The sequence below is a fragment of the Mobula birostris genome, chromosome 16, assembly GCF_030028105.1.
Source record: "Mobula birostris isolate sMobBir1 chromosome 16, sMobBir1.hap1, whole genome shotgun sequence".
NCBI classification, from domain to species: domain Eukaryota; kingdom Metazoa; phylum Chordata; class Chondrichthyes; order Myliobatiformes; family Myliobatidae; genus Mobula; species Mobula birostris.
Window position 1 is genome coordinate 65,263,047 of NC_092385.1, and position 27,946 is coordinate 65,290,992.

The 27,946-nt window shown below is 44.2% G+C and overlaps 1 protein-coding gene across 1 annotated transcript in view; it reads left to right on the forward strand.

The window, feature by feature from the left end:
• Window positions 1-27,946, forward strand: part of LOC140210814 (FYVE, RhoGEF and PH domain-containing protein 5-like) — a 235,818-nt gene that overhangs the window by 147,969 nt on the left and 59,903 nt on the right. The window contains exons 15-16 of the mRNA XM_072280081.1: window positions 9,709-9,808; window positions 15,144-15,269. Coding sequence (XP_072136182.1) covers window positions 9,709-9,808; window positions 15,144-15,269 — 226 coding nt within the window. The remainder of the gene's footprint in view (window positions 1-9,708; window positions 9,809-15,143; window positions 15,270-27,946) is intronic.

The window sequence follows — 27,946 nt, forward strand, 5'->3', positions numbered from 1 at the left end:
GTTTTGGTCAACTATCTATAAGAAAGATGCAAATAAGATTGAAAGAGTGCAGAGAGTTATAGGGAATGGTTTAATAGGGTAGTATTCTATTCCCTAGAACACTGAAGATTGAGGGGAGATTTGATAGAGGTATACAAAGTTATGAGGGGTAAATGCAAACAGCCTTTTTCCACTGAGGTTGGTGAGAAAAGTACTAGAGGTCATGGATTAAGGGTGAAAGGTAAAATATTGAAAGGGAATATGAGGGAAAGCTTTTTAACTCAGAGGGTGGTATGAGTGTGATGCAGGTTCAATTTCAACATTTAAGAGAAATTTGGATAGATACACTGAAAGGAGTGATATGGAGGGCTGTAGCCCAAGTGCAGGTTAATAGGAGTATGTCAATTAATGGTTTAGCATGGACTAGATGAGCTAAAGAGCCTGTTTCTGTACTGTAGTGTTCTATGACACTATGTCTTTCTCCATGGTAAAACACAAAATTGCCTTTGAGGACCCCAGCCATCTCCAGTGGCTCCATTCAAATATGTACTTTGGTCTTTGTTCTCTCTCTCATTACACTTTTCCCCTTAATACAATTTACAATTATAAAATCTCTTTGGATTCTGCTTAATCATCTGTCAAAGCTTATGCCCCTCTTGTGTACTCTGATTTCCTTTTTAATTATGCTACTGCATCTCTGATATTCCTCCTAGGATTCTCTTGATCCCAGCTGCCTGTACTTGCCCATTTCTTCCTCCTGACCTAAGCCTTAATAGCTCTCCTTACCCATCAGTCTTGTCCTTCACTCTAACAGGAATATGCAGACTTTGAATACTAGATATCTCACTTTTAACAGTTTTCCACTTTGCTCGCAAACAATGTAATCCAATCCAACTTTAGAATAGAGATACGGAGGAATTTCTTTAGCCAGAAGCTGGTGAATCTGTGGAACTCATTGCCACATACGCATGTGGAGGCCAAGTCATTGGGTATATTTAAAGTGGATGTTGATAGGTTCTTGATTAGTAGGGGCATCAAAGGTTCAGCATCAGAACCAGGTTTAACATCACTGGCATATGTAGTGAAACTTGTCTTGCGGCAGACATAGATTGCAATGCATATTAATATAATAATAAAAACAAAAATTACATTAAGAAATATATATAATTAAATTAAATAAGTAGTTCAAAAAGAACAAAAAGAGGAAAATATAGTCAGAAAGTGTATATGCGTTCATTGTCCAATCAGAAATCTGATGGCAGAGGGGAAGAAGCTGTTTCTGAAAAGCTGAGTGTGTGTCTTCAGGCTTCTGTACTTCCTACTTGATGGTAGCAGTAAGAAGAGGGCAAGTCCTGGGTGTTGGGGGTCTTTAATGATGGATGCTGTCTTTTGAGGCATCACCTTTTGAAGGCATCCTCATTGCTGAGAAGGCTAATGTCCATGATGGAGATGGCTGAGTTGCAAATTTCTGCACTTTTTCCAATCCTATGCAGTGGTCCTTCCATACCAGATGGGAATGCAACCAGTTACAATATCCATGGCATATCTGTAGAAATTTATAAGAGTCTTTGGTGACATCTAAGTCTCCTCAAACTCCAAATGAAACAGCCTCTGTCATGCCTTCTTTGCATCACATGTTGGGCTCACAACAGTTCTTCAGAGACATTGACACTCAGTAACTTGGTGTCCTTTTTCACTGTTCATCCTTTGATGAAGACTGCTCTTCGTTTCTCTTGACTTGCCCTTCCTGAAGTCCACAATCAATTTCTTGATCTTACTGACGTTGAGTGCAATGTTATTGTAACACCACTCAACCAGCTGATCTATCTCACTCCTGAACGCCTCCACACCACCATCTGAAATTCTGCCAACAATAGTTCTGTCATCAACAAATTTATAGATGGCATTTGAGCTGTACCTAGAAACATATTCATGAGTGTAGGGAGAGTAGAGCAGTGGACTAAACACACATTATTAAGGTGTACCAGTGTTGAATGTCAGCGAGGAGATGTAATTTCCAATCCACCTTGTTTGTGATTTCCCATGAGGAAGACAAGGATCCACTTTCAGAGGGAGAACGCAGGGGAATAGGATTGAGAGGGTTAATAAATCAGCCACGCTTTAATTGTGCAGCAGACTCGATGGGCCAAATGTCTAGTTCTGCTTTTATATTTTATATATAGTCTATTATGGTCCAACTAACTTCAAAGATTCAAGGCACATTTATTATTAAGGAATGTATAATCCAAGGAAGGCGACAGGCCCAGATGGCGTCCCGGGACGGGTTCTCCAGGCCTGTGCAAGCGAGCTAACTGGAGTGTTTGCTGACATCTTCAACTGCTCCTTGCTTCAGTCTAAGATCCCCTCGTGTTTGAAGGAGAGCAAGGTGGCATGCCTGAATGACTATCAATCTGTGGCTCTGACATCAATTGCTATGGAGTTCTTAGAGCGATTGGTTATGGCACACATCAACCACAGCCTACCGGTCAACCTCGACGCTTTGCAATTCACCTACTGGAGCAACAGGTCAACGGCAGATGCCATCTCTCTGGCCCTACATTCCTCCTTAGAACACCTGGAGAATAAAGAGGCTCCTTTTCATTGACTACAGCTCTGCCTTTAATACCATCATTCCAAATAAACTGATTCCTAAGCTCTGGAACCTGGGCCTTAGCACTCAGATCTGCAGCTGGATCTTCAACTTCCTCACAGACAGGACCCAAGCTGTAAAAATAGGGGACAAGCTCTCCCCTACAATCACTCTGAGTGGTGGTGCCCCACAAGGCTGTGTACTCAGCCCCCTGCTGTACTCACTGTACACCCATGATTGTGTAGCCAAGTTTCCATCAAACTCAAGATATATGTTTGCTGATGACACAACAATTGTAGGCCGTATCTCGGGTAATGATGAGTTTGAGTACAGAGAGGAAATTAAGAACCCGGTGGCATAGTGCAAAGACAATAACCTATCCCGCAACGTCAGCAAAACCAAGGAATTGGTTGTTGACTTCAGAACGAGTAGCGGACCGCACGACCCAATTTACATCGGTGGTGCGCAAGTGGAACGGGTCAAAAGCTTTAAATTTAAGGGTTTTCTTTCCACCACCATGGATGCCCTCACCTGCATCTCCTCCATTTCCCTCACATCTGTCCTTTCTGTCTCATTCTCTTGCCTGCTACCATAATAGGGAGATTCAGTTCCCTTTGTCTTTACCCATAAGCCTTCATATCCAGCACATCATTCTCCATAACCTCAGCCATTTAAAATGAGACCTTACTCATAAGCACATCTTTCGCTTCCCATCCCCCACACTTTCCATAGGGATCTTTCTCTACATCATCATCATCATCATCAGGTGCCATGCCCAGTTTAAGCTTTGACTGCCATGGCCCACACATTCCTGTTTCGGGTCAAGTGGATCAATTCATTGGTATTCATTTCCAGTTCTCTGGCTGCAGATTCAGGCTATATTGTATCTACTCAGCCATTCCATCATGGCTGACCTATTATGCTTTGTCAACCTCCTGATCATGCCTTTCCCCATAATCTTTGATACCCTTACAAATCAGGAATCTATTAACTACTGTTTTATATATACCTAATCATTTGGCCCCACACTCTGGGTAAAGAAATACTGTTCTGAAGGGATATACATGTATTCTGAGGCAGAGCCTTCTGGTCCTAGACTCTCCCACTGGTGAAAACATCCTCTACATGTCAACTCGATCCAGTTCTTTCAATATTTAATATGTTTCATTGAGATCCCCCTCATTCTTTTGAACTCCAGTGAGTTCAAGCTCAGAAGCAGCAAACGCTCCATATGCATTAACCCTTTCACCACCAGAATCTTTATTGTAGGCCTCCTGTGGAACCTCTCCAACACCTGCACATTGTTCCTTAGATATGGGGCTCAAAATTGTTCACTTTTCTGCAAATATGATCTGACCAATACCTTATAAAGCCTTCATATTACATCTTTGCTTTCATATTCTAGTCCTCTCAGGTGTATATTTTAATGGTCTGTCTGCTTGCTCCCTCTACTTTTCCCATTTGTTTCTCAGCTATCTGTTGCTTGTGTCTTAGTAGGTGTTACTACCTCCCTAAAACTTTTATGATGTTCTCAGCATCCCGGATAATCCCAAGTATGTCCAGCTCCAGCTCCAATTCCTTCACTCAGTTGGTCAGGAACTGTAGCTGGCCACACTCCTAACAAGTGAAGACATAAGGACAAAGACAGTCTTCCTAATCTCTCGTCCTACATATGCTTGCTTGTCCTTCTGCTTAGTCTCCTCTCACCAAAGCCCCTTGAACCAGTCGCAGCACATATAACTTAAATATGGCCACAATCAAAAATGGTTGTTCCAAAATGGCCAAATGTTTGCCTCTTATTTGCTGGCTCTACCTCCAACATTCACTGAGCATTTGGTGAGCCTTCTATACCTTTGTGATTAACTGCTCAACTGGAAAATAATTAAATCTTGTGACAACACCTGCCTCCACCACAGCCATAGGCTTCATATTCCAGATTCCATCCACACCCTGGGTTAAAAAAAATTGAGAATTTCTCCCTTTGAAATAATAAACCCATGCCTCTGGTTATTTAAACCTTTGCCATCAGGAAAAATTTATTACTATCTACTCTATTTATGTCCTTTAAGATTTCATGCACCTCTATCAGGTTTCCTGCTCAGCCTTCTCTGTACCAGAGAAAACAGAAGCAGTTACTAATAACAGGGGTGGGAAGAGTGATGAGGTTCTGCAGAACCTCCAGTGTTGTGATCCCAGGATTGCTACCTGTGCCACGTGCAAGTGAGGCCAGAAGTAGGAAGATTATACAGTTTAACACGTGGCTAAAGAGTTGGTATAGGAGGGACACATAAGGTTTTTGGGTCATTGGTCTCTTTTCCAGTGAAGTTAGGACCTGTACAGAAGGGATGGCTTACACCTGAATTGGAGAGGACTAATATCAGGAGAGTTCACTAATTCTGCATAGTGGGGTTTAAACTAGAGTTTCAGGGGATGGGAACTGGAGTGCCAGAACAGTTAGTGGGGAGGTTGTGGAGATGGATTTTGGTAAGACCTCAGACAAAGTCAGGAATCATAAGGTTGAGCATGGTGCAACCTGAGCTATGAATATTTCAATGCAAGAGATATTGTATGAAATGTAGAAGAGCTCAGGACAGGGATCAACACCTAGAATTATAATATTCTAGCCATTAGCGAGTCTTCATTGTAGGAGGGGCAGGACTGGCAGCTCAATGTTCCGGTGTACCATTGTCTTAGACATGACAGGAATGGTAAAGAAGGAGAGATGGTGTTACTAATCCTGGAAAATGTCACGACAGTGCTTCTTCAGGACAGGCTGAAGAACTCATCTAGTGAGGCGCTCTGGGTGGAAATGAGAAATACAAAATGTATGACCACATTAATAGGAGTATATTCCAGACCACCCAACAGTCTACAGGATTTAGAGGAACAAATTTGTAGAGGGATCGCAGACTGTTGCATGAAACAGTCAAGCTCAATTCCTTAGGGACCGCGTTAGAGAACTGGAGATGCAGCTCGATGACTTTTGTCTGGTCAGGGAAAGTGAGGAAGTGATCAAGAAGAGCTATAGGCAAGTACTCACACCAGGGCCTCGGGGGAAAGATAAGTGGGTAACGGTCAGGAGAGGGAAGGGCAGGAGTCAGATACTAGAGAGTACTCCTGTGGCTGTACCCCTTAGCAATAAGTACTCCTGTTTGAGTACTGTTGGGGACGGGGGGTGACCTACCTGGGGGAAGCAACAGTGGCAGTGTCTCTGGCACAGAGTCTGGCCCTGTGGCTCAGAAGCGTAGGGAAAGGAAGAGGATGGCAGCAGTAATAGGGGACTCTATAGTTAGGGAGGCGTCAGACAGGCGATTCTGTGGATACAGGAAAGAAACACGGATGGTAGTTTGCCTCCCAGGTGCCAGGGTCCGGGATATTTCTGTTCGTGTCCATGATATCCTGAAGTGGGAAGGTGAACAGCCAGAGGTCGTGGTACATATTGGTACTAATGACATAGTTGTTGAAAAGGGAAGAGGTCCTGAAAACAGACTGCAGGGAGTTAGGAAGGAAATTGAGAAGCAGGACCTCAAAAGTAGTAATCTCAGGATTACTACCTGTGCCACACGACAGTGAGTATAGCAAAAGAGTGAACCCTCTTGTAGGATCAACAGCCATCTAGCAAACACGGAAATGGCATCCCTTGCATCAAAGCTTGGTCTAGCCATTCACTGCAATAGAACTTCCCCCAGCCGTCTTGGACCCCACCATGCTGCTGGATCTGGGAGGGGATGTTGAGAGGGTGGGTCTAGACCTGTGCAACCCCTTACTCACCTAAAATCCATTCATGCACACGCTGTTCCTTTCCGAGGAGTGGGGTACAAACCCCACTAACTGACTGAAAGGAACCATCATCATCCTATGGGATGGATAGCCAGAGAGAGAGAGAGAGTGAGGTGGAGGATAAATGCATGGCTGAGGGACTGGAGCAGGGGGCAGGGATTCAGATTTCTGGATCATTGGGACCTCTTTTGGGGCAAGCGTGACCTGTACAAAAAGGACGGGTTGCACTTGAATCTGAGGGGTCCAATATCCTAGTGGGGAGGTTTGCTAAGGCTATTGGGGGGAGTTTAAACTAGAATTGCTGTGGGGGTGGGATCTGAACTGAAGAGACGGAGGAAGGGGTGGTTGGCTCACATATAGAGAAAGCTTGGAGCTCACATATAGAGAAAGCTTGGAGACAGTGCGAGAGGGAGGATCAGCAGGTGATGGAGAAGGGATATGCTCAGACTGATGGTTTGAGATGTGTCTGTTATGAATTATAATTACAATTATAATTAAGCATTATGAACAAAGTGGATGAGCTTAGAGCATGGATCAGTACTTGGAGCTATGATGTCGTGGCCATTACAGAGACTTTGACTGGCTCAGGGGCAGGAATGGTTACTTAGAGTGCCAGGCTTTAGAGGTTTCAGAAAGGACAGGGAGGGAGGCAGAAGAGGTGGAGGCGTGGCGCTGCTAATCAGAGATAGTGTCACCGCTGCAGAAAAGGAGGAAGTCATGGAGAGATTCTCTACTGAATCTCTGTGGGTGGAAGTTAGAAACAGGAAGGGGTCAATAACTCTACTGGGTATTTTTTATGGACCACCCAATAGTAACAGGGACATCAAGGAGCAGATAGGGAGACAGGTTCTGGAAAGGTTGTCGTGGTGGAAGATTTTAATTTCCCAAATATCGATTGGAATCTCCTTAGAGTAAGGGGTTTAGATGGGGTGGAGTTTGAAGGTTTCTTGACACAATATGTAGATAAGCCTACAAGAGGAGAGGCTGTACTTGATCTGGTATTGGGAAATGAACCTGGTCAGGTGTCAGGTCTGTCAGTGGGAGAGCATTTTGGAGATAGTGATCACAATTCTATCTCCTTTACCATAGTGTTAGAAGGAGATAGGAACAGACAATTTAGGAAAATGCTTAATTGGAGTAAGGGAAAATATGAAACTGTCAGACAGGAACTTGGAATCATAAATTGAGTACAGCTGTTCTCAGGGAAACGTACGGCAGAAATGTGGCAAATTTTCAGGGGCTATTTGCATGGTGTTCTGCATAGGTACGTTCAAATGAAACAGGGAAAGGATGGAAAGAACTGTGGTGTACAAAGGCTGTACAAAGGGACAAAGTTGATCCTCTGGAAGATCAAAATGGTAATCCATGTGGAGTCAAAAGAGATGGGAGAGATCTTATATAACATTTTTTGTATCTATATTTACTCAGCAGACAGACAGAGTCTATAGAAGTGAGGCAAAGCAGCATCAACTTCATGGACCCTATACAGGTTACAGAGGAGGTGGTGTTTGCTATGCTGAGGCAAATCGAGGTGGATAAATCCCCAGGGCCTGATAAGGTGTTCCCTCAGACCCTAAGGGGCAAGTGCAGAAATTGCTGGGGCCCCAGCAGAGATGGGGGTCCCTGTCATCCATAGTGACAGGGAAGGTAACACAGGATTAGAGTATTGCCAGTGTTCCGCTATTTAAAAAAGGCTCTAAACATAAACCAGGAAATTATAGGCTGGTGAATTTGAGTTGTGAGAAAGCTAATGGAAGGTATTCTAAGGGACTAGATAATTAAGCATTTGGATAGACATGGATTGATTAATGATAGTCACCATGACTTCATGCACTGTAGGTCATGTCTAACCAAACTTAGAGAGTTTTTTGAGGAAGTTATCAGGCAGTGGATGTTGCATATGTGGACTTTAGCAAGGCATTTGACAAGGTCTCATGTGGGAGACTGGTCAAGAAGGTTTAGTCACTCAGCATTCAATATGCAATAGTAAATTGGATTAGACATTGACTTTGTGGGAGAAGCCAGAGAGTGGTAGTAGATGGTTGCCTCTCTGACTGGAGGCTTGTGACTAGTGGAGTGCTGCAGGATTGGTGCTGGGTCCATTGTTGTTTGTCATCTGTATCAATGACATAGATGATAAAGTAGTTAACCAGATTGCAAATTTGCAGATGATACCAAGATTGAGAGTGCATTGGACAGCAATGATAGCTATCTTAGCTTGCAGGGGGATTTGGATCAGCTGGAAAAATAGGCTGTAAAATGGTAGGTGGAATTTTTTGCAGACAAGTACGAGGTGTTGCAATTTGGTAGCACTAAACTTGGTAGGTCTTACACAGTGAACGGTAGGGCACTGAGGACTGTGGTGGAACAACGGAATCTGTGAATACATATCCATAGTTCGTTGAAAGTGGTGTTACAGGTAGATAGGGTTGTAGTGAAAGCTTCTGGCACATTGGCCTTCATAAGTCAAAGTATTGAATACAGGAGATGAAATATTGTTGAAGGCGTTGGTGAGACCTAATTTGGAGTATTGTGTGCATTTTGGGTCACAGGAATGATGTTAATAAGGTTGGAAGGATGTTGCTGAGTCTGGAGAACCTGAGTTGTAAGGAAAGATTGAATAGATTAGCTCTTATTCCTTGGAATGTAGAAGTTTGAGAGGAGATTTGATAGAGGTATACAAAATTATGAGAGGTACAAATAAGTTATATGTAAGCAAGCTTTTTCCACTGAGGTTTGGTGGGACTACAACTAGAAGTCTTGGATTAAGTGTGACAGGTGAAAAGTTTAAGGGGAACTTGAGAGGTGGTGAGAGTGGTGGAATGAATTGCCAGCACAAATGAAGCACGTGAGCTCAAATTCAATGCTTAAGCAAAGTTTGTATAGGTGCGTGGATTGTAGGGATATGGAGGGACATGGTTCCAGTGCAGGTTAATGGGAATAGGCAGTTCAAATGGTTTCGGCATGGACTAGATGAGCCAAAGGGCCTGTTTCTGTGCTGTACTTTTCTATGACTCTAATTAGAAATTTGGTTTTAATATCACTGGATTATGTCATGAAATTTGTTAACCAGTCTCTACAGTCACCCCTCGTAACTGAAAAGCTTGATCCCAGGCAGCATCCTGGGGAATCTTCTATGTATCTCCACTGTTCCCAGGGCACCTTTTTCAGTCTATGTCTAAAAGCTGGTAGTTTTGTCTGAATTTTGCCCAATGGTAGAGATCTGACTGTGGTAGATGCATTGATGTGATGAAGCAGAAAATAAACATGTTGAAAAGTTAGGAAAGATTTGTCACTGGAACTGGTCTTATCAGATGAGATGGACTATGTCATGGCTCCATGTCTTCCTTCCTTGTCAGCTCTGCTCAAGACTGCGACGATTGGGTGTCTGCACTCAGCACCGCCGTGGAGGATCTACGGGTTGTACAACTTGCGCTGGCCCTACCAGAGGAGCCCGAGGTTGGTGTCTGATAGCATCCACATCCCACTGTGGTCCATTCCTTGCTCGCCACATCTCGTAGTCCACATATACCCATTACCCAAAGATAAGCGTACCAAAGATAAGCGTACATCCCATGGTTCAAACACACACTCACCTGAGTACTAGTCTCAGAGTTTTTTTAAGGCATCCGTTAGTCCTGTGAGACCATGGATCTGCACCTGGAAAGTCTTCACTCTCTAGGGCGCAGGCCTGGGCAAGGTTGTATGGAAGACCAGCAGTTACCCATGCTGCAAGTCTCCCCTCTCCGCGACACCGATGTTGTCCAAGGGAAGGGCAAGGGCCGATACAGCTTGGCACCAGTGTCGTCGCAAAGCAATGTGTGGTTAAATGCCTTGCTCAAGGACACAACACGCTGCCTCAGCTGGAGCTCAAACTCACGAGCTTCAGATCGCTAGTCCAATGCCTTAACCACTTGGCTACGTGCCAAGAATAGCCACTCAGGTGTAGGGAAATCTGGGTTCTCAAATTCCCACTGGTGGAAGGGTCGGGCTCAGGCTCCTCACAGGCACAGTGTTACCTCTGCTCCATGGTGTGGTATGTAACAGCAAACAACAGCAGCAGGACATAACTGACTAACTGACTGAGAGACCCACCATTGCATGCAGCCAACAGCCAGACCCAGACCCATGGATCAAACACAAACACACACACACACACACACACACACACACACACACACACACTCACAGACACACACTCACTCACTCACTCCACAAGTGAACATACACACATTCTACAAATACACACACATGCAGAATCACACACAGATGCTCCACAAATACTTACAGGATGACTTACCTCGGACTGAAATGCTTGAACATATCGATATTAAGGAAGAAGATGTGCCGGATCTTTTGAAAAGCATTAAGTTAGATAAGTCACCGGGACCAGATGAGATATACCCCAGGCTACTTTGGGAAGCAAGGGAAGAGGTTGCTGAGCCTCTGGCGATGATTATCAATAGGATGGGGGAAGTATCAGAGTATTGGAAGGTTGCAAATGTTGTTCCCTTGTTCAAGAGAGGGAGTAAAGATAACCCAGGAAATTATAGACCAGTGAGTCTTACTTCAGTTGTGGGCAAGTTGTTGAAAAAGATCCCCAGAGGCAGGATTTATGAGCATTTGGAGAGACATAGTCTGATTAGGGATAGTCAGCTTGGCTTTGTCAAGGGTAAGTTGTGTCTTACGAGCCTAACTGAATTGTTTGAGGATGTAACAAAACACATTGATGAAGGTAGAGCAGTGGATGTAGTGTATTTGAGTAAGGCATTTGGTAAGGTTCCCCACACTTGCAAATGCACACTGCACAAATACACACACACACTTGACAAATGCACATGCATACCCACAAATCTCACAAATACACATACATGCACTCACACAGACACACACTCCAAAACACACACACGGATACTCCAGAAGTAGACACACAAACATACACACTCACTCCACATTCACTCCGCACACACACACAGCACAAATACATACACACACTCCATAAATACACACACACACACACACACACACACACACACACACACATTCTCAATGACACAGACAGACCTGCATAGACTCAAATTCTGCAGATCCACACTGTGAGAGATCTCCAACACTTCTGTAAAGCCATTAATCACAGCATACACCCAGACACACAGATTCATATGTGTATGCAAATACATTTACAGACACCCATGGTCACAGAACTCCCAAACATTGGTCATACACTCATGAACCCTGCCCCATCACGCTCCCAGAATCACAGTCCCTCAATCCCCTGCTCCCGCTTGCATTACCATGCACTGCCTGACCCACAAGTCCATTGTCCAGCACTTCCCCACATGCACACATTTCCCCACGGACACACTAACACAGCCACACTCCCAGAGACCCATAGGTATACACACCCACAGAACCACACATCCACTTTTCCAAACTCCTGCAGGCTCACAGCAAACACTAGCAGACCCATGTGCAGACCCAGTATGCACACGCCCACAGACTTGGGCACAACAGTGTAAGTGCACGCCCATGGTAATACGCGAACACAGCTAAAGACCACCCACAGCTCACAAACCTAGCCAGACACACAGGGAACCCACAACTGAACCACAAGCCCACACATCCATAAGTCTAGACCAGACTCTGTGATACCAACAAACATACACACACCCACAGACAGTCCACACACTCGCTGTGTCATAGATCTCCACCCAAAGACTCTACAAACCCTCACAGTGATAGACTCACTCACAGACACACAAACATAGACTTCCACAAAACTATAGAAACTCAGACCCTGCACCCAGCAGCCTATTGTCATACATAGCCACTGACACAGACATCTCCACACTCCTTCCCACAGAAACACACACCCAAACAGCAACAGCCCCATATACTGATACACCCACACAAACCCACTGACTCAGAATGCATACAAATCCAAAAGAGAGACTACTCAGAGATGTACAAATTTCCACACACCTACATATTCACACACATCCAAATCTAAACAGCCAATGCACCACAAGCACACAAAGCACACAAAGCACACATACAGACCACCATCCTAGAAATACATACCCACAGAAACAGAGTGACGCACTCAGACATCCATGCACATGTACACACAAACACACACACACACACACACACACATGCACACCCAGACTCAAGTACAAACCCACCCAGGGTGAGATACCCACAAATACACAACCAGATACTCACATTTCTACAGACCTACAAATTCACATACACACACCACCAAGAGTCAAACAACCACAGACACACACAGACCATCAACCCCAAACACAGGCCCACACCCACCCATATTCCCTCAAACCCACAGAACACACCCAAAGACCCAAACTACCACAGACACATTTCACAGACAAGTGATCCACACTGTATACACATACACCCAGAGATTCACAGACCCTCAACTCTGCAGACCTTGAGATCACAGCTGCAAATACACACAGATAACAGCCCCCCCCGACACCCAGATATCCATATTTCTACAGAGCTACAAACCGATACTCACACTCCATAGATTTAAAGAGCCACGCAACCAGACACATGCAGACCACAAGTACACAGAGATACATGCAAACACACGCACACTCACACAACCAAAAAATCACACACCCACATACAGTATCTGCACACACAGCTGAGCTGACCCCCACATACCCACACTCCCACAGAAACACAGACTGATCCATGCACACATCCTCACCTCTGGAGAAACAGACACAACCGTATGCCCTTGGCCCCATAGATCTACACAAAGACTCTCACCTAGACACCCATGCACACCAAACCATATGACTACAGACACACAACTAAAAAACCACAGACATACAGAATAGGCTTCTCCAAACCTATTCTGGTACTGCTCCCCAACTTTTCCTTCAGTACATTGATGACTACATTGCCACTGCTTCCTGCACCTATGCTGAGCTCGTCAATTTCATCGACTTTACTTCTAACTTCTACCCAGCCCTCAAATTCACTTGGTCTATCTCGGACAGTTCTCTCCCCTTTCTCGATCTCTCAGTCTCCATCTCTGGAGACAGACCATGCACTGACATCTTCTACAAGCCCACTGACTCTCATAACTACCTTGACTCTTCCCCCCCCCGCCACATGCAAAAATGCCATTTCCTATTCCCATTTCCTTCGTCTGTGCCGCATCTGCTCCCAGGATGAGGTTTTCCGTTCTAGGAAATCTCAAATGTCCTCTTTCCTTAAGGATTGTGGTTTCCCTTCTACTGTCATCAATGATGCCCTCACCTGCATCTCCTCCATTTCCCGCACTTCAGCCCTCAACCCATCCTCCCGCCACCACAACAGGGACAGAGTTCCCCTTGTCCTCACCTACCACCCCACCAGCCTCCGGATCCAGCACATTATCCTCCGCAACTTCCGCCACCTTCAACAGGACTAAACACATCTTTCCCTCTCCACCCCTCTCTGCTTTCCGCAGGGATTGGTCCCTCTGTGACTTCCTGATCCACACGTCCCTCCCCACGGACCTCCCACCCGGCACTTATCCCTGTAAGCCTAAGTGCTACACCTGTCCCTATGCCTCCTCTCTTGCCGCCATTCAGGGCCCCAAAAAGTCCTTCCAGGTGAGGCAACACTTCACTTGTGAGTCTGTTGGGGTCATCTGTTGCATCCAGTGCTCCCGGTGCGGCCTGCTCTACATCGGTGAAACCCGACACAGATTGGGTTCGTCGAGCACCTCCGCTCCGTCCGCCACAACAGACAGGATCTCCCGGTTGCCACCCACTTCAACTCTGCTTCCCATTCCCATTCAGATATGTCCATACATGACCTCCTCTACTGCCATAATGAGGCTAAACTCAGGTTGGAGGAGCAACACCTCATATACCATCTAGGTAGTCTCCAGCCCCTCGGTATGAACATAGAATTCTCCAACTTCTGGTAATTCTCTCCCCCTCCCTTCCTCTATCCCTATGTCACTCTGCCCCCTCCCCCAGCTGCTTATCACTTCCCTCATGGTTCCGCCTCCTTCTACTACCCATCGTGTTTTCCCCTATTCCTTCATCACCTTTTCTGCCTATCACCTCCCTGCTTCCCCTCCCCCACCCCTTTATCTTTCCCCTTACTAGTTTTTCACCTGGTACCTACCAGCCTTCTCCTTCTCACCCTCCCTCCACCTTCTTTATAGAGCCTCTGCCCCTTCCCCCTACAGTCCCGACGAAGGGTTCCGGCCCGAAACGTCGACTCATCGTTTCCACGGATGCTGCCTGACCTGCTGAGTTCCTCCAGCGTGTTGTGAGTGTTGCTTTGACCCCAGCATCTGCAGATTATTTTGTGTTTACAGATGTGCAGAGCCACCCTGCACACTGACACACTGACAGACCCAAACAAAAATAAGTGCGCACACACACACACACACACACACACACACACACACACACACACACACACACACACACACACACACACACCCACCCACCCACCCCACACCCACATTGATAGTGCTCATTGGAAAGCTGGCTTTTTCCAAATGTGTTTGGATATCAGTGTAGGGAAGACAAGAAGCCTGCATCTCTCACTGGTCATTCCCACATCTAGAACAGGAGCAGAGGTATTCAAAGTGAACGTACACAGGTAGCATGCCTCCTCACTGTGGCAGAAATGGTGTGTGATGGGGAGTCTCAAAAGGGGCAATTCAAACCAGTCCCTTTCCTGTCTTCACCGTGTCCATTTCATTGCAACATTATATGTCAGCTTTGTACTTGTGTTTGTCTTTCTCCTTGTGTAGGTGAACAGTTGCCTGGGAAACACAGCGCCTGTGCTCATCCCTGCTTCCCATGTGCTGATGTGTATGCTGTGCTCAGCTGGTTTCACCCTCCCATGGAGTCGCCTGCATTGTAACACTTGTGGGAAGGTATGTTCATCTGTCAGAACCCCAGTGCTCATGTGTAATATGTGTGGGAAGGCAAGTCCATCTCTTACAACCAAGTCCTTACATATAACATGTGGGAATGCAAGTTCTAACCCGTAACCATTCACATATCTAGTCCTCACCCTCAACACACTGACAGAGAATGGCATAATCACACACAGCACAAAAAGTCCATGAGGGCCTCTGCCGTTTCTTCCTTGGCCTCTCATAAGGTCCAGCTATGCACATGGTCGGGATTGAAGATGTGTCAATCGTAATGTGCTTCAAGCTACAATACCTCCTTCCTGTAATATGGCCTCACTATTATACCCTCATTTCTTTGAAATCTATGATATTCTCCTTGGTAAAAACACTGACGAGCAATAGACACTAAAAATACGAGGTAACCCCGTTGTAGATCTACACAAAGGCAGCCTTAATAGTCTTTAAGAGGACCTAGTCTCTCCCTAGTCACTCTTTAACTGTCAATATAATTGAAGAACTTCTTGTGATTTGCTTTAATTCTGCAGCCAAGTTAACCTCATACCCTCTTTTTGCCTTGATTTCCTTCTTAACCTGCTCTTAAACATTTTATATTCATTGAGTTCAGGAGCCATGAGGCAATGTTACAACTCTTATTAAACCCTGGTTAGACCACACTTAGAATATTGTGTTTACTTTTAGTTGACTCATTATAGAGGGCGCAGAGGATATTTACCAGGATGCTGCCTGGATCAGAGAGCATATTTTATGAGTAAAAACTGAGTGAGCTAGAGCTTTTCTGTTTGGAGAGACAGAGGATGAGAGGTGACTTGATATAGGTATACAAGATGATAAGAGACATGGATCAAGTGGATAGCGACAGACTTTTTCCCCGTGTGGAAATGGCTGCTATGCACCCTGCATAATCTTAAGGTGATTAGAGGAAACTATAAGAGATGTCAGAGGTACTGTTTTCACACAGGAGAGTGGTGGGTGTATGAAACATGCTGTCAGAGTTGGCAGTAGAGGCAGGTACATTAAGAATATTTGTGAAACTCTTAGATTGGCACATAGATGATACAAAAATTGTGAAGGTTTAGATTGATCTTAGAGTGGGTTATCTTCATCATAGTACAAAGGACCTCCATTGTGCTGTAATGTTCATTCACACCTAGCTACCTAAAAGCATGTATACTTCCTTCATTTTTCTAGCCAGAGCTTCAATATCTCTTGGTTCCCTGCACATGCTTTGTCTAGACTTCACCCTAACATGTTGCCGTTGGACTCTTGATATGATCCTTATAAAGTTTTATACTTGCCAACCATTCCTATGCCTTCAAGGAGAGTCACCCAGTCGATCCTAGCTAAATCCTACTTATGTTGTCCCAGTTCCAGTTCAGGAATTGCAACCATGAACATGCTCTATATTTTTTTATAGCTACTTCCACCAGAACTTAGCTCATCTGGTTCCCCAAGAGGAGGTCCAATATTGGGTCTTCCTGAATATATGCCTCTATATGAGGAAACTGTCTTGGATACATAACTCCACCCTGTCCAGCCCCTTTGCACTTTGGGTGACCCAGACCATACCAGGAAAATTCAAATTTCTAGCCAGTAAATACAAAAGATTCTGCAAGACACACAAAATGTTGGAGAAACTCAACAAGTCAAGCAGTAACTATGGAAATGAATAAACAGTTGATGTTGCAAGCTGAGACCCTTCTTCTCTCACTCATGCTACCCTATGATTCTTTTAACTACATTCAATTTCTCAGCTCATTTGCTCGAGTTTAAGGTATCCATTGGTGAGTCTATAATATAGCCCTACTAAGGTAACCATCACTATCTTATTTTCATTGTCTACCTTAACGATCTCACTATATAATCTCTCAAGAATATCTTCTTAAAATATTATTGCAATGCCCTCCCTGGTCAAAAAGGCACCACCTCCTCCATTCTGTTCCTCTGCCATGCCTAAAGCATTGGCATCCTGAAACTTTGAGCGGTCTTCTTTCAGCCACATTTCTATTAGACTACTATTTCCCAACATCTAGATGTAATCCACACCCTCAGTTCATGCACATTATACATAGTGCATTGAAATTTAAAGCAATAGTTCTAACTGCCCTTTCACTGAACACATAGGTATCCTGATTGCTTGGCTTACATACTTCGCTTGGTGCATGTACCCCTGCCTTCCCACTGATTTTACTCCCTCAAGTCCCATGCTGCCAGCCCATCTAGTGAAACCTTCCCTGATGACAAAAGCCCACTTGGATATTGTCCTATGGCCATGCCTTTCCTCCGTTCTTGTTCAACTACAACCCATCCTCTACCATAAAAGAGATCCCAATAATTCAAGAATCTGAATCTATAAGCACAGCAGAATTAGGCCATTTGGCCCATCGAGTCTGATCCGCCATTCAATCATGCCTGATCCTTCTTTTCCCCTTCCTCAGCCTCAGTTCCAGGCCTTCTCCCCTTAATCTTTGATCCTGTGTCCAATCAAGAACCTATCAAGCTCTGCCTTAAATTCACCCAGCAACCTGACCTCCACAGCTGCCTTTGGTTATAAATTTCACAAATTCACCACCTTCTCGCTAAAGAAATTTCTCCATATCTCTCTTTTAAATGGATGTCCCTCCATCCTGAGGCTGTGCCCTTTTGTCCTAGACTCTCCCACCATGGGAAACATCCTTTCCAAATCTACTCTGTCTCAGCCTTTCAACATTCAAAAGATTTTAATGAGATCCCCCATCATCTTTCTAAATTCCAGCAAGTACTGACCCCGACTTGTCAAACGTTCCTCGTACGATAATCCTTTCGTTCCTGGAATCATCCTTGTGAACCTCCTCTGAATTCCCTCCAATGCCAGCTCATCTTTTCTGAGATGAGGAGGCCAAAACTGTTCACAATACTGAAGGGGAGACCTCACCAGTGCCTTATAAAGCCTCAGCATCACATCCCTACTCTTTGATTCTAGACCTCTTGAAATGAATGCTAACATGGCATTTGCCTTCCTCACCACTGACTCTACCTGCAAGTTAACCTCTAAGGTGTTTTGCACAAGGACCCCCAAGTCCCTTTGCATCTCAGATTTTTGGATTTTCTCCCTATTTAGAAAATAGTCTGCACATTTATTTCTACTACCAATGTGCATGATCATGTATTTTCTAACTTTGTATTTCATTTGTCACTTTCATGCCCATTCTCCTAAAGTCCTTCTCCACCCACCCTTCCTCAACACTACTTGCCCCTTCACCAATCCTCATATTGTCTGCAAACGTCAACAAAGCCATCTATTCCATCATCTAAATCATTGATATACAGCATAAAAAGAAGCAGTCCCAACACCAGCCCCTACAGAACACCACTAGTCACTGGCAGCCAACCAGAAAAGGATTCTTTTATTCCCACTCACTGCTTCCTATCAATCAGCAAATGCTTTAACCATGCTAGTAACTCTACTAAAATACCATGGGCTCTTAACTTGATAAGTAGCCTCATGTGTTGTACCTTGTTAAAGGTCTTCTGAAAACCAAATATGCAATATCCACTGCATCCTCTTCATCCATCCTAATGGTAATCTCCTCAAAGAATTCCAACAGATCCATCAGGCAAGATTTTCCCTTAAGCAAACCATGCTGACTTTGTCCTGTCTTGTCCTGTGTCACCAAGTGCTCCATAACCTCATCCTTAACAATTGACTCCAACATCTTCCCATCCACTGAGGTCAGGCTAACTGGTCTGTAATTTCCTTTCTGTTGCCTTCCTCCTTTCCTAAAGAATGGAGTGACATTTGCAATTTTCTAGCCCGCTGGCACCATGTGAGAATCCAATGATTTTTTAAAGATCATTTCTAATGTCGCCACAATCTCTACCACTACCTCTTTCAGAACCTTGGCACAGTTCATCTTGTCTGGGTGATTTACGTACCTTTAGGTCTTTTGTCTTTTTGAGCACCTTCTCCCTTGTAATAGTAACTGCACCCGATTCTATTCCTTCACATCCTTCCACATCTGGCATACTGCGAGTATCTTCCACGGTGAAGACTGATGCAAAATACTCATTTAGTTCATCTGCCGTCTCCTTGTCCCCCGCTATTATTATTTCTCCAACCTCAATGTAAACTTTAAAAAATTGCCGGACCAATAATCACAACACACAGTTATTAACTTTAACCTCTTCACCAGTTTATTGTTCCCAGTTCAGCCGGTGAGGACCTCGAAGCTGAACATCAAAGAGACAGAGTTTATCTCTCTCCCTCTGGTGGCTCAAACGAGCTTCTGATTTAAAAAAACAGAAATGCTACAATTTATAGAATGAGCAGACAAAGAATGCTCAGAAAAAAAAGAGGATGCTGTCTAAGTTGCATGCCATCTTGGTCAATGTCTCCCATCCACTACATAATGTACTGGGTGGGCACAGGAGTACATTCAGCCAGAGACTCATTCCACCGAGATGCAGCACAGAGCATCATAGGAAGTCATTCCTGCCTGTGGCCATCAAACTTTACAACTCCTCCCTTGGAGGGTCAGACACCCTGAGCCAATAGGCTGGTCCTGGACTTATTTCATAATTTACTGGCATAATTTACATATAACTATTTAACTATTTATAGCTCTATTACTATTTATTATTTATGGTGCAACTGTAACAAAAACCAATTTCCCCCGGGATCAATAAAGTATGACTATGTTAGAGTAAAACCCTATTACTTAGATAAGAGAGTCCACTAAATCAGAGTTTTAATTATAAATAGATATATTGTCCACTCCGTATCAGTTATTCCTTTTGCTAGGCCCCTGACTTAATTACAGACAGATGTCTTTATCATTGAGCCTCTCCAAAGAAAAGACTTAAGTCAGTGGAGCAAAACAGTAAAGCATGACCTATGTGAGCTTTGAGTAAATCCAGCCCTCATGTCACCTGGAAAAGGCAGCTATGGGCTGTTAATCAAGCGAGCTGTTAATCTAAATGAGCTGCGGGCATATCCTTCAGCGAAAGCAACAGAATTTGTTCACTAATACACATAGGGTGGCACTTAAGTTTTTTAACCCATTATTTACAGGAGTCCAAGAATCATTTCCTACTTCCCCAGCATCCTTAAACTTTATCATCATTTTCTAGTGGGCCTATATTCATTCTCATCTCTCTTTTAATTTGTACATACTTCAAAAAACTTCTACTATCCACTTTGATATTGTTTGCTAGCTTACTTCCATATTTCATTTTTTCCCTCCTAATGATTATTTTACTTGCTCCATGTAGGCTTTTAAAAGCTTCCCAACCCTGTCTTCCTGCTAATTGTTGCTTTGCTGTATGTCCTCTCTTTTGCTTTTACATTAGCTTTGACTTCTCTTATCAGCCATGGTTGTACTATTTTGCCATTTGAGTACTTCTTTGTTTTTGGAATACATTTATCCTACACCTTCCTCATATTCCCCCAGAAGCTCATGCCATTACTGCTCTGCTGCCATCCCTGCCAGCATTTCCTTCCAATTTACTTTGGCTGGCTCCCCTCTCATACCGCTGTAATGCTTTTTACTCCACTGAAATACAGCTACTTCAGATTTCCCTATCAGATTTCAAGTTGATCTCAATCATATTGTGATCACTGCCTCCTAAGGGTTCTTTTACTTTAAGCTTCTGAATCACATCTGATTCATTACAGAACATCCAATTCAGAATAGCTGATCCGCTCGTAGGCTCAACAACAAACTGTTCTAAGAAGCCATCTCATAGGCGTTGAACAAACTCACTCTCTTGAGATCCATTACCAACCTGATTTTCCCAATTGACCTGCCTGTTAAGAATCTCCCATGACTACCATAACATTGCCCTTTTGACATGTCTTTTCTATTTCCTGGTGTAATCTGTGGTCCACATCGCAGCTACTGTTGGGAGGCCTGTATATAGCTGCCATCAGGGTCCTTTTACCCTTGTAGTTTCTTAACTCAACCCACAAGGATTCAACGTTTTCTGATCCTATGTCACACCTTTCTACTGATTTGATGCCATTCTTTACCAGCAGAGCCATACCACCCCCTCTGCCTGCCTTCCTTTCCCTTTGATACAACCTGTAACCTTGGACATTCAGCCCCAAACTACAACTATCCTTCAGCTACGGTTCAGTGATGGCCATAACATCATATCAGACAGTCTGTAGTTGTGCGACAAGATCATCCACCTTACTTTTTATACTCCATGTATTGAGATATAACACTTTGATAATTATATCTTCTACCCTTTTTAATTCTGCCTCCAAAATGCACTGAGACTCACCCTGCTGGCTGCAATTATGTCCTATCATCTGCTTGCCCTTCCTGACAGTCTGACTGCACGCTATCTTTGCTTTTTTTTTCACCATCCATCACTCTGGTTCCCGCACCCCTGCCAAATTAGATTAAACACTTCCCAAAAGTTCTAACAAGCTTGCCTGCAAGAATATTGGTCCCCCTCGTGTTCAGGTGCAACCTGTCACTTTTGTACAGGTCATACCCCCCCCCAAAAGAGATCCCAATGATCCAAGAACCTGAAGCCCTGTCCTCTGCACCAGCTTCTCAGCTCTGCATCAATCTGCCAAATCATTCTCTTTCTACCCTCACTGATGCGTGGGAAAGGCAGCAATCTAGAAATTACTATCCTGGAGGTCCTGCTTTTCAGCTTTCTACCCAGCTCTCTAAATTCTCTTTTCAGGACCTCTTTTCTTTTCCTATATGGACCAAGGTCGCTTTCCCTCCCTCTCCAAAATGCTGTGGACGCAATCCAAGGTGTCCCCGATCCTGGCAACATTTAATTCGTGTTTCCCATTCATGTCCACGGAATCTCCTGTCCATTCCCCTGACTATTGAGTCCCCTATCCCTACTGCTCCCCTCTTCTCCCTCTTTCCCTTCTGCACCATGGACCTATGCTCGGTACCAGTAACCCTATCTCCATGGCACTCCCTGGGTGTCATCCCTCACAGCAGTATCCAAAGCAGCATACTTATTTTTGAAGGAATGGCCACAGGGGAGCTCTGTGCTAACAGCCTATTCACATTTCCATTTCTCCTAACAGTCACCCAGCTACTCGTCTCCTGCAACTTTGGGGTGACTACTTCCCTGTAACTCTGATTGATTATCTCCTCACTCGCCCATACAAGCCAAAGGTCACCAGCTGTTGCTCCAGATCCCTAACATGGTCTTCAAGGAGCTGCAGCTGGATGCACTTCATGCAGATGTAGTTCCCTCGGCGACTCTGGATTCCAACATCCAGCATGCAACAGCCATTTACTACACTAGGTACAGTAAGAGAAAAATAAAGAGAACCTTAACAGAAACTTACCCAGATCCAATGCCTCTTTCGAGCTGAATCCTCCTTTGAGCCAAAGTCAGAGACCACTGGCCTGCTCCTAACAATGGCCTTCTGTACTTTTAAACAAGCATTGCCGGCCTGCAAGAAACCTCATTGCTGTGGCCTGCTCCTGCCACTGATTGGGCCGCTGGAATAAGCCCAAATGCCCGTGAAGCTCTCCTTTTAAGCAAGCATCACCAACCTGGAAGAAACCTTGTAGCTCTGGCCTGCTCCTGTCACTGATTGGGCTGCCAGAATCCCCTACTTACTTCACCGGCTCTTCATTCTCTTTCTACCCTCACTTCACCCCCACGTATTCATCTGGCTTGGATTGCTATTACTGGACTTACTAACACCTGCCATCAGAGTAATTTGCAAATGAATACCCTCGAGGTCCTGCATTTTAAATTTTTATCCAACTCACCTGTAATCATTCTGTAGGTTTTCATCCCATGTCCACTTACAGTGTGTCAATTGTATCAAGGTATTCAACAACCTCTGGCTGTTGCAACTCCATAAAACCCTGGTTAAGCCACATGGAGTACTGTGTTCATTTATGGTTGCCATTAAGGATGCAAAAGCTTTTGAGAGGGTGTGGAGGAGATTTACCAGAATGCTGCCTAAATTAGAGAGCCTATCTTATGAGGATAGGTTAAGTGAGTTTGAGATTTTTTCTTTGGAATAAAGGAGAATGAGCGATATCAACAGAGGTGTGTAGGTGATGAGGGATAGACAGAGTGGATAGCTAGAAATTTTATTCCAGGGCAGAAATGGCTGATGAAAGGGGACAATATAGGGGGGATGTCAGGTCAGAAGGTTTTTTAAAAACACAAACACACACACACACACATGGCACGGACCACGCTGCTCAGGGTTGTGGTAGAGCAGATACATTAGGAACATTTATGAGACTTAATAAGCACATAGAATCATACTACACTACAGCAGAAAAATAGACCCCATCTTGTCTGTGCTGAACCATTCATCTGCCTAGATCCATCAACCCGCACTGACCATAACCCTCCATATCCCTCCCATCCAAGTACCTATACAAATTTCTCTTAAATATTGAAATCAACCCCACATCCAGCACTTGTGCTGACAGCTCATTCCACACTCTCACCAACCTCTGAATAAAGAAGTTCCCCCTCATGGTCCCCTTAATTATTTCACCTTTCACCCTTAACCCACAACCTCAGTGGCAAAAGCCTGTTAGCATTTATCCTATTTCTACCCCTCATAATTTTGTATATCACAATCACTATCTCTGCTCCATCTTTTACGTTTTAGGGAATAGCGTCCTAACCTATTCAACCTTTCCCTAGAACTCAGATCCTCAAGCCTCAGCAAACTCCTTGTAAATTTTCTCTACACCCTTTCAATCTTATTTACATCTTTCCTGTAGATAGGTGGCCAAAACTGGAACAATTTTCCAAATTAGGCCTCACCAACGCCTTATACAATTTCAACATAACATCCCAACTCCTGTACTCAATACATTGATTTATAAAGGTTAATGTGCAAGAAGGTTTCTTTATGACCCTAAATACCTGGAGCACACTTTCAAAGAGTTGTGCATCGGTATACCCAGATCCCTTTGTTCTACTGCACTTCTCAATGTACTACCAGTCACGGTGTAAGATCTATCCTTGCTGGTCCTCTCACACTGCAATACCTCAAACTTGTCTCCATTCACTTCCATCTGGCATTTTTCAAACCTTTCTTCCAGATGAAAAATCACTGTGGCACAACATTAATCACAGGCCTCCGGTAAAAGAGGCAACTACTCTCTGGCTTCTTCTGTGAAGCCTATGTCTAATCCAGTTTACTGCCTCATCTTGAATGCCAAGTGACTGAACCTTCTTGGCCATCCTCCCATACGGGACCTTGTCAAAGGCCTTGCTGAAGTCCATGTAGAAAACATCCATTGTCCTGCTTTCATCAACTTTTCTGGTAACTTCCTTGAAAAACTCTATAAGATTGGTTAGACACATCTTAGCATGCACAAAACCATATTGACCATCCCTAATCAATCCCTGTGTATCCAAATACATATATATCCGGTCCTTAAAATGCCTTCCAAGAACTTCCACACTGCTGATGTCAGGCTCACCAGCCTATAATTTCCTGACAGAACAACATTAGCTATCCTCTAGTGCTCCGGCACCTGACCCATGGCTAAGGATGTTGTAAATATCTCTGCTAGGGCCCCTGCAATTTCCGCACTCGTCTTACAGAGGGTCTGAGGGAACGTTGTCAGGCCCTGGGGATTTATTCACCCTAATTTGCCCCAGACATCCTTGTCTCTAATCTGTACAAGGTTCATGACCTTGCAGCTGCTTTGACTCATATTTATGTACTCTGTCCATCTCCCAAGTAAATACAGATGCAAAAAAATCCATTTAAGATCTCCCCCACCTCATTCTGATCTTCCAGAGGACCAATTTTGTCCTTTGCTACCCTTTAGCTCTTAATATTCTCCTTCACCTTGTCTGCGAGAGCAACCTTCTTTTAGCCTTCCTGATTTCCTTCTTAAGTGTTCTCTTGCATTTCTTATACTCTTCAAGTACCTTATTTCTTCCTACCTACCTATACTACTATGCCGTTACTTTTTTTTCTTAACCAGGGCCTCAATCTCTTGAAAATAAGGTTCCCTAAACCTGTTATCCTTGTCTTTTATTCTGACAGGAATATGCAAACTTTACTCTCAGAATTTCACTTTTGAAGGCCTTCCACTTACCAAGTACACCTTTGCCAGAAAACTAACCTGTCCCATTCCACACTTGCTGGATCCTTTCTGTTACCATCAAAAAAGGCTTTTCTTGAATTTAGAATCTCAACCCAAGGCCAGACCTATCCTTTTCCATAATTACCTTGAAACAAATGGCATTATGATCACAAGTTGCAAAGCATACCCCTACACAAATTTCTACCATCTGCCCTGTCTCATTCCATAACAGTATCACACTCCCTCTAGTTGAGACTTCTGTGTACTTATTAAGGAAATATTCCTGAACGTATTTGTCAAACTCTTTCATATCCAGCCCTTTTACCGTATGGGAATCTCAGTCAATATGCAGAATGTTAAAATCATCTACTATCACAACCTTATGTTTCTTGCAACAGCTTGCAATCTCTCTACAAATTTGCTCTTCTAAATCCCTTGGACTGTTGGGTGGTCTAGAATATAATCCCATTAACGTGGTCATATCTTTCTTATTCCTCAGTTCTACCCATAAAGCCTCACTAGACGAGTTCCCCAGTCTGTCCTGACTGAGCACTGTCATGACATTTTTCCTGATTAGTAATGCCCCTTTAATTCCTCCTACGCTATCACGTCTAAAACAGCGGAAACCCGCAACATTGTACTGCAAGTCCTGCCTCTCCTCGTCTGGAAAGAGGACTACCATTTTAAAGACGCTGTAAAAGAGTGGTATAAATTTAGTATTTAGTTATTGTTTCCAGCCAGTGTTAGCATTTAAATTTCAGTTAGAGGATTTTAGTTAACTGCCCTGTGGACTAGTGTTTATTGCTTTCTTTTAAATTCTGCAACAGTCCTCATTAAAGTCAGTGAACCCAACTCACTTTAGTGTCTCACTCTTTCTCTGCACTTCGACCATATTCAAACATTGTGTCAACAAATCTCAATCATGAAAGTGGACCCAGCAGAGACAGAACAGCTGACCTTAGTCCCAAGGTTCATTAGCCAGGTAGGGAAGAAGTACCAGGCAATCCAATCTATGTTGGGAGAAGTGACTGAAGTAATGCGAAAGATAATTTCAGTTCACCAAGCCCAGTCTCAAATGGAGGAACAGATGTCATCCATTGTAGCAACAGTTTCGCAGCTAACCACAGACAATCAGCCATTTCTGCTCTCACAGACATTGTCCATGAGCTTACGGCCGACAGCCAGTGTCAGCTGACAGCCATTAGCACTCAGACAAGTACAATTCAGCAGCCTTAGGCCACATCAGTCACACTCCCAGCTCTTGGAGATCCTCCTGTTCTGCTGGCTTAACAATGTCAGCCATAATGCCCTGAATCCTGTGTCCATGCCAGAACTAAGTATTCTTCCACTGGACAGATACCCTGGTGACTGCAGGAATTTCATTACCCAGTGTGAGCAGACTTTCCAAACCCAGCCTGGTCAGTTTGTTTATAGAAACACAGAAACATAGAATAGTACAGCACAATACAAGACCTTCAGCCCACAATGTTATGCCGACCCTTAAACCCTGCCTCCCATATAATCTCCCACCTTAAATTCCTCCATATACCTGTCTCGTAAATTTCACTAGTGTATCTGCCTTCACCACTGACTCAGGCAGTGCATTTCAGGCACCAACCACTCGCTGAGTAAAAAACCTTCCTCTAATATCCCCCTTGAACTTCCCACCCCTTACCTTAAAGCCGTGTTCTCTTGTATTGGGCAGTGGTGCCCTGGGGAAGAGGCGCTGGCTGTCCACTCTAACTATTCCTCTAAATATCTTGTATACCTCTATCATATCTCCTCTCATCCTCCTTCTCTCCAAAGAGTAAAGCCCTAGCTCCCTTAATGTCTGATCATAATGCATACTCTCTAAACCAGGCAGCATCCTGGTAAATCTCCTCTGTACCCTTTCCAATGCTTCCACATCCTTCCTATACTGAGGTGACCAGAACTGGACACAGTACTCCAAGTGTGGCCTAACCAGAGTTTCATAGAGCTGCATCATTACCTCATGACTATTAAACTCTATCCCTCGACTCATGAAAGCTAACACCCCATAAGCTTTCTTAACTACCCTATCTACCTGTAAGGCAACTTTCAGGGATCGGTGGACATGTACCCCTAGATCCCTCTGCTCCTCCACACTACCAAGTAACCTACCATTTACTTTGTACTCTGCCTTGGAGTTTGTCCTTCCAAAGTATACCACCTCACACTTCTCCGGGTTGAACTCCACCTGCACTTCTCAGCCCACTTCTACATCCTATCAATGTCTCTCTGCAATCTTCGACAATCCTCTACACTATCCACAATACCACCAACCTTTATGTTGTCTGCAAACTTCCCAACCCACCCTTCTACCCCCACATCCAGGCCTTTATTAAAAATCACGAAAAGTAGAGGTCCCAGAACGGATCCTTGTGGGACACCACTAGTCACAACCCTCCAATCTGAATGTACTCCCTCCACCACGACCCTTTGCTTTCTGCAGGCAAACCAATTCTGAATCCACCTGGCCAAACTTTCCTGGATCCCATGCCTTCTGACTTTCTGAATAAGCCTACCGTGTGGAACCTTGTCAAATGCCTTACTAAAATCCATGTAGATCACATCCACTGCACTACCCTTATCTATATGCCTGGTCACCTGCTC